Below are 8788 nucleotides of genomic sequence, written 5' to 3' on the forward strand. Positions count from 1 at the left end.
TTTGGAGAAATGTGTCTCCCTCTATTAAGCTCAAATGCTTATTCTCTAACGTGATAGTTACAAAAAGAGAGTAAATAGATAAGATTAAAAACCGATAGTGAAAAGCTAACGTAACAACTCTTGTATTAGGGACTAAGCACTTGAAAATGTTAAAAGAAATAGTTCGTATAGCATTTCTCTGCAACTTTAGAGACATGGTTAAATTGAGCAGCATTAGATATATATCTTGTCAAAACTTTAAAGAAATGTGATGGTAAATGTTATGATATGGGTTTAATCAGCTACTCTAAAGCAGGAATATTGAATCAGCAGATGGGAAGCACAAGGGGTACAGATACAATTGGATAAAGGAAAATGTTGGTTATTTGAATCAGATTCACTTCTAAACGTGCAAGGATATAATTTATGTTGAATACACTTAGCAAATAATGGAAATTTTGAATAGATTGGATTAAATTCCATAATCTTTTTCAAATTCTTCAAAATACTGCACAAATTCAAACTCAAGTACAACCTGTTGTATGTTATGCAGTCAGATGAATTGAGAGCATTCTTAAGGTTTTTCTCATTTGCAGGGAAAGTTACATAACTTCCCTGCAAATTGCATAACTTTCTCTTTCTGGGTAACCAATCTCATTATAGTAGTTACAAGTTAAACCCATATTAATGCTTGCTAAAAAAACCTCCAATTTAAAATGCCTGTCAAAAATATAATACAGAAGAGTTATCCATATGTTACAATTAATTGCAATAAGTTTAATCCTAAGTATTCAATTCGAGAAAATTGAATTCCATATATATATAAAAGATTTCATTTATTTGTCTTTCCAATTAGGAGCCTCTATGACAACTCAAGCAGAGATGAACTCAACAATACATACCATATAAATACAGAAGAGCAAACTTTAACAGTGATAAACAAGTTGAAGATGGTATGCAGACAAGTGAATTGATGTAGCTTTTGTGTATAAAAAGTTGATGAATTATAGATAAGAACCCGAAACGTGAATCATATTCATGGATTCAAGTTTTACATTTGTAGTATCACCCCAAAACTACCTTTGATAGTACAGGGTCAGAATATGAAACAGAGATGTTCAACAAATTGTGCCCCTCTGACTTTCGCATTGGGGAAGAACTGGTTTTACAACATAAAAATACAACAATTCAAATCTGACAAACAATTCAACCAATTTCAACACACAAAAAATCATTGGTATATTACCATAGGAGGAATGTTGAACTTGCCAGAAATGAAGGGTATTTCCAACGGCCTCTCAACCACATCTCGATACAGAGCATACTCTGCCTCATAGTCATGTAGTCCAAGCTCTCCTTTCTGATTGGTATGATAGTGATGCTTAGCAGAAGCCGATTTCCCAAACCCAAAAAGACTAACTTTATCACAAACTCCCAAAGCCAGCATCACAGCCTGCATACCAGAAGAGTAATGGAAATTAGCCCCATCGTGAACCTTCCCCCATTCTTCCAACGACTTCCCCGTCTCCTCTGCAAAGCGTTTCAAGGAGTAATACTTGACAATCCTCGCACACAGCACATCAAACCGTGGATCAGTGACGAGCAGAGGAGCCTTGTGGGATGAATTGCACATAGTATAGTCCAAGAAATGCACCGGCTGACAAACGTACATGATGATCGGCACATTGTCGCCATATGGGTGGCAAAAACACCCTTTCCTCCTCGTACATAAATGCAAAATGTTACTATTTACAAACGAAACACTGGTCTTCCACCCCACATTGCGCTCGAAGCCCCCTGTTCTCGCATTGTTCAATCTTATCACAAACTCATGGCTATCAATCAGCTCCCCGTAATCACTCTTCAGGAGAATCCCACTGTTCCCCACAACCGCACACGACGAGTACCGTTTGTCCGAACCCACCAAACCGTTGTGCTTATCAATGGGATGCTTCACTAGTCTTAACAACTCCGACATGATTTCCGGCTCGAAGAACGCTTTCCTTCGAGCCCATTCCTGCAATACTCTCCGGAAATCCAACCAGTACCGATAAATCTGCGGCGACCGCAGCGACAACGGTATTCCATTGGAGGACCTCGCTCTGCCTTCAGGGTGATTGAACCTTCGCCAAGCGGCGAAGGTCCGGTACCTGCCCTGGCCACCAAAGTTGCCATCCAACAACTGCTCTATATCGTGCTTTGCTTTTGCCTCTCCCATGTCAATCGCCGCGTATCTGAGCAGCGTGGAGTTGAAAACAGGCGCTGGCGGCGCCGCCGTCGTCTGCGCCAACACGTCGATCAGGTCGAACCCGAACGCGCCCGAGCGCGCACCTCGGCCGACCACCGCACGGAAGCTGACTGTGACGGCGAACACGGCGAGCAGAAGAATGCTTATCAGAGGGCGGACCGACCGCTTCATTGGCGCAATGAAATCGCCGGACCGGTTGACGGGTTTCGCTAGAGTCGGCCACAAGTAATGGGTTGTGTGGATCTTGAAGGTACGTGAGTCAGATTCATCTTCGCTTTCAAGAACTTTGGACATCGGAAGAGAGAGGGCGAGGTGAATATGGATCAGGGCGAGGAGTTCCCGAGAGAACGAATCATGAAATGGAAAACAGAGCTGCAACAAACCCTGGGTTTAGTTGAGTGGATTTTCCAGCTCAAGTGGCAGCAACAGTTAATGGGTATGTTGGGGACAACCGGCAGCAGATCTTGGAGTGGAAATACAGATATAGTAGGCTATGAAATGGAAAATAGAGCCAAATTTGTGTGGGATTTGGTTGAGAAATGGGAATTTCATGGTTGTTAATCTATTACAGATGGAACGCAGAAACAAAAGATTAAACACAAGCTCAAGTGGTAGCAAGATTTGCAAAGAAAATGGGCAAATGGGTTGCAAATGGAATTGAAAACTTCAATCTGAAAGATGTGAATATTTCAAGAGCCCTTCTTTTGGAGTGATTGAGTTGAAAGCCAGATAGAGGAGCAGCACCAAACCCTAATGTCCTGACTCCTGAACAAGAAGAAAGTTTGATGGGGAAGGTGGGTTGAGCTCGGGAAATGATGCATTGGGATGCTTCAGTCTCTGGTGTAAAGGGAATTTATGGAGCAAGACCCCACCACACCACACCCCCACCACACCCCACCTCTCACTGACAACCAGAAGAAACGCCACCTTTCAAATGAGTTAAATGGTTGGGGGAGGCCACAAGCTGCTTTTCATTGGAACTAAAATGGATGGTCTACCTTTTCTTTTCTTCATTTATTTACATCATCAACAATAAAAACAAGAACAAAATCACAGTTATAAAAACAAAAAATTACAGAATTCAAAATTAATCTTAACAATGACCCAATCACAGATTTAAATAAATTTCTTAAAGACAAAGAAAACAATGGAAAATACTGGCAACAAAATTAATCATCATGTGTAAATTATGGTGTAATTTACCTAAAGAAGAATCATGTGTGGGGCCTGGGAGTGGGGCCATCTGAGGACCTGGGGTTGTGCTTTGATTTGATTATGGGGTCAATTCTAGATCTTAGCACTAGAATCCAAATTCATCCATGTTTTTTAATTGGATAGGAAGAGCCAAATCTATCACTTGCTAACCAGCCATCATATTCCAGACACCTTTTTTTTTTTAACTACTTAATTTAATATTAGGAAATAATATTTAACTTATTTAGCACAATTATAGTTTTAGAAGAACTATACTTATCTCTTTCACTCTATGATTCACTTTGTAATGTCTCCTTTGTAATGTATAAAAGAAAAGGAAAGAAAATTTTGAAAAAAAAAAATCAGAATAAGTGATACTATTTTTTTTTCTTTTGAATTAAATGTCTTTTTCCCAAAAAAAAAAAAAATGAAAATTATCTTATGCAGGATGTTTTTGCCATTTTGAGTTGGGAAATGGGAACATTGCAACCCCAATATACATCAGTAGAGTAGATTTAAACAAGTTCAAAAATTAAATAGGACATTTGTAAATTGTGTGGTAGAGTGATGAGAGTAAGTGTTGTTTTTTCCTATAATTTGTATACTACACTTCAAAATTGAATTGCTGTTAGATTAAAAGTTGAGGACCAAATTTCATTAATCAATGAAGCATTCCAAGAAGACCAGTATGAAACAGAAGAGGACTTGTGCAGCAGGACCTATCGATTTCGGGTAGTTTAGGATGCAGGATTCATTTGTCAAAAACAAGTAAGTTTTACAACCCTCTTTCTTAAATTGTTCAAATTTTATCTATTTGGTCTGACAGTTTAAGATGCGAGGCCAACCCGATCGAGATAGATAAACTCTTCGATTCTCTCTCTTAAAGTGCCCAAATTAAATGAATTCCATGCAATTTAATAAAACAAAATCTAAGTTCAAATGAAACATCCGTCGTACTCCACTTCTTCAATGTGTTAAACATGAAACAGAAGAAGTGAAACATTTAATTGTGGACACAAATTTCTTTTAAACTGGTTTGCAAGGAATTTCTTTCAACCTACTTTAATAAGTGACAAATGTCATTCAACATTTTTTTGTTTCTAAGAAATTAATGTTTGGGTTCCTATATTAGGGAAACTGATCATTTCCAGTCCTAAATGGACTAGAGAATATACAGTTAAAGGCGACGATTTCATTTTAAAAATCCTAAAGCCTCAAATGGAACACTTGTCCTACTACTAAAAAAAACTTAAAAAACAAAATAATAAAAAAATAATAATAATTGGTGGCTGGCCACCCCATTTTTGCCCTAGGGGGTGGCCAGCCACCCTTGGAGTGGTGGAAGCCACCCCATGGCCCTTGGGGGTGGTTTGGCCACACCCAAGGGCCAAATCACAAAAAAAAAAAAAAAAAAAAAAAACGAAGAAGAAGAAGAAGAAGAAGAAGATCTAGGGTCGCTCGCCACCCCATTTTTTGCTCTAAGGGGTGGCCAGCCAGCCCTAGGTCAAAAATGGGGTAGCCAACAACCTCTAATTTTTTTTTAAAAAAACTATAAATAATATTTTATTATTATTTTAGTAGTGGGACATGTGTCTCATTTGAAGCCTTAGAATTTTTGAAAAAAAATCTTAATTTTTAACTGGATACTCTCTAGTCCTAAATGGAGTGGAGATAATCGTTTTTCCTATATTAGTGGATTGACAATAAATGATTAAAATATTAAAGAAAGAGAGCCACTACCATGTGTTGACACATCACCCATTTTATTTTAACAAAATAAGATCAAAACATCAAATAATAACAAACAAACAACGAAACCACCTGCCCCAGTGACAACGACCCCATCAGTGATAGCAACCCACCCACGACGGTAGATCTAACCGTGGGTCTGGCGTGACCCACGGCTGGGTTTGGCCGTGACCCAGAAGTGGGTCACCTCTCTAGCAACTTTGGGTCACCCTCTCCGACGACTTTTTTGTCAAATCCAGCCTCAAAAATTGATTCTAATGTCTCACAAATCGATTATAATGTCACAAAACTCAATTTTGGATTCAAAACTAAAACCTAAAGGGAAGGTTAACCCTTTTTGGGTTGCCCTAAAACCGAAGATCACAGTGCCGAAGCCATGTTGTTACTCACGGTGCCGAAGCCATGTTCTAGGTCTCGCTGGAACAAGAACCACGCCGTGGTCTAGCATGGGTCTCACCAGACCAACACAGTGGTCTGGCCGGCGTGACCCAGAGAAGAAGAGAGAAGAAGAGAAAGTGGGAGGGAAAGAAAAGAGGAGGCTGCAAAAATTTTTGGTGAAGAGAAAATCAAGTGCAGTTAGTTGTAGGGTATTTTTGTGGATTTTTTTTGCTTTATGTGATGTGTCTTTATCCTATTGGGTGCTGCAAAACCCCACTTTTATGCACCGATTGCATTGAAGTTAAACTCTTAAAAAAAACATGTAAGAAATAACACTTAACAATTATTAAAATAGGTTAAAAGAAATTTCTTCCAAATCAGTTTGGAGTTTAAAAAAATTTATGTCCTTTAATTATTGGATTGGCAACATGACAATTTAATATAGTATTTATTCCTATATTACCAATCATCAATCTATATATAAGAGATTTGGAATTGAAATCTTCAAGTTGCCACTAACTTTTCACCCAACAAAAAAAGAAAAAAGAAAAAAATTGCAACACTTCATCCAATCTTTTATGCGAAAGTGACATTGAATATTCTTAGGAGCAAATTTATTGATTTTTTTTTTTTTTTTCTTGAGTGCCACTTGGGTTAGAAGCTGGCTGGACAGTGATAATGGACTGGTCGAGTACTACGTGGGTGACCTTCTGGTAAAAACAATTGTATTAATAATTAAGAAATATTAAAATATTACATTTATAATTAACAAATAAATGTTGCAGTAGAGGATACCTCCATCTTCCACCACATATTCAAGTCAACGTAGAGGATACCTCCCTATTCCACCACATATTCAAGTCAACGCCTGTTAACATCTCAACCAAAAAAAGATAAAGAGATTTGCGTTATAAATATTTCCTATTTTCCACTCCAAATAATGCCTTTCCCTTACGTGATGGATTACCTCACATTTCCAGGATTCAAGAAACGTTGGTGGGGGGGGTGCGAACCCATCAAACATGTCTATAACTCTCTCTTTAATTATAAATATTTCCTATTTTCCACTCCAAATAATGCCTTTCCCTTACGTGATGGATTACCTCACATTTCCAGGGTTCAAGAAAACGTTGGGGGGGGGGGGGGGGGTTGGGGGCGGTGGGCGAACCCATCAAACATGTCTATGACTCTTTCTCTTTAATTATAAATATTTCCTATTTTCCACTCCAAATAATGCCTTTCCCTTACGTGATGGATTACCTCACATTTCCAGGATTCAAGAAACGTGTGGGCGGGGGTGTCTCTCGTCCTCCCCCTTCCTTAGTAGTAATGCTCAATGTCTTTTCCGTTGTTTCTTTGGGGTTTTTATTTTTGGTGGGTGTACTTTAAATCTAGTTTGTAAATTTAGATATAATTATTTCAAACTTAGAACTGATTATCTTCATTAGTCAAGGCATGTTTTCTTGGAGATGTTTACGATCTCGTGCTCATCCGCTGCTATTTGTAGGAATTTTTTGTTTTTTTATTTTTTTGTTTTTTTGTTTATTTTTTTTACTTTGATTTTTTAATTCTTTTTGTCCTGGCTTTTGGATCGAGGATGTGAACCGTCTCCTGAGCTTTGGGTCGAGGAGGAGTAGATCGGTGTGGGGTTTATCTCTCACGGCTAGACTTTTAGTTTTTTTGTTGTTTTTATTTTTTTTTTAAATTTTTTTTATTTTTTGTATATGGACTACACATGTTCTAGATTTAGTCTACTCGCAGCAGATATATTATATAATTGTAATTGTACATGGGTTAGCGAAAACTTGAAGTCATAGATATGCACTTGATTGTAAGAATTTTTTAATTGTATCTATGACTTTGTAACCTTATAGCTTTTGGCTATGATTTTTCAGAGCTTTATGCTCTTGATATTTTATATATATATATATATATATATATATATAAAATAGCATTACTCATAAATATTAAAAAAAAAAAATTTATTAAAATAATATGGATGATTTTAGTTTTAAAATACTCATAAATAGTACTTGTTTTATTTAAAATGAATGGATATCATTTAACATTCAAAATTATTGAAAAATATTTTGTTAGTTTAGTCAAAATAAAAAATTTATAGGGTTTTAACCACACATTTTCTTTCTAGAAAAATATTTCCAAAATGAAAAAAATAATAATAATAATAACAATAAGTAAACAATAAGTTTAATGATACTAGGAAGAGTTTCAATCGAATTAACATTTTACTAACCATTGATATAGTGACTTACACACATTCGGTCCATGATGCAAGAATCTTGCAAGACAGCATAAGGGTTAGAGTAGCATACCGTTTGGGAGCAGTAGTACCACCTCCGATGCTAAAGTTAGTGACAGAATGAAAGAAGATAAGCTTGATAAGCTTAATAGAAGAATGGTAGAAAACATATGGGCATATGTGAGGATACCTCTAGGTCCTTTTCGGCTATATATGTGTCTAAGCAAAGCATATGCGGCCAATCAACCATTAATGGTATGGCCCCTTTGGGATTTCGGTTGACTCTTTCTTCTTTGGGACACAACAAATCATTTCCTTCTAGCACACCTTTTTGGTGGTTTTCTTTGGCGAGATGGCTTTCCTTTTGGGGCATTTGTTGCATTCCGGCAGCCTCATTCACTTGACCAACTTGTGTAGGCCAAGAGTAATGCTATAAGTCTTTTTACAATTTTCTTAGAGTCATTTCATATGTGATGTGAATTTTAAAATTATTAATATATCAAAAGTAAAAAAATCACATTTCAAATTCAATGGTAATTTTAAAAGTCACATCACATTTGAGATGACTCTAGAAAAGCTTGTAATATTACTCGTAGGCCAATATATTGATATTAGCGACAACAAATGTTGTTGCTAATACCATTGCCTTATATAATATTGATTTTATAACTCTAATAGCAACGTTCTAGTTGTTGTTGCTAACTTATTAATAGTGCAAAAGTCGTTGCAAAAACTTCCTGCCATATCCCACGCCACAAAAAATAGCGAAAAAAAATTATAGCGTTAATATCAACATTGATAGCATGGTCGTCGCTAATAGTGCTATTAATAGGATGTTTTTGCCATTTTGAGTTGGGAAATGGGAGCATTGCAACCCCAATATAGATCAGTAGAGTATATTTAAACAAGTTCAAAAATTAAATAGGACATTTGTAAATTGTGTGGTAGAGTGATGAGAGTAAGTGTTGTTTTTTCCTATA

At 36.8% G+C, this 8788-nt stretch overlaps 1 protein-coding gene across 1 annotated transcript; it reads right to left on the bottom strand.

Annotated features, from left to right (window-relative positions):
• Positions 1-939: 939 nt before the first annotated feature.
• On the bottom strand, positions 940-3091 carry LOC132163680 (Glycosyltransferase family 29 (sialyltransferase) family protein). Its single transcript, XM_059574047.2, has one exon. It carries the CDS (start codon positions 2519-2521, stop codon positions 1211-1213), a length of 1311 nt encoding a protein of 436 aa, XP_059430030.1. The 5' UTR covers positions 2522-3091; the 3' UTR covers positions 940-1210.
• Positions 3092-8788: the final 5697 nt, after the last annotated feature.

Source organism: Corylus avellana, chromosome 8 (genome assembly GCF_965113065.1).
Source record: "Corylus avellana chromosome 8, dhCorAvel1.hap1.2, whole genome shotgun sequence".
Classification (NCBI taxonomy): Eukaryota; Viridiplantae; Streptophyta; class Magnoliopsida; order Fagales; family Betulaceae; genus Corylus; species Corylus avellana.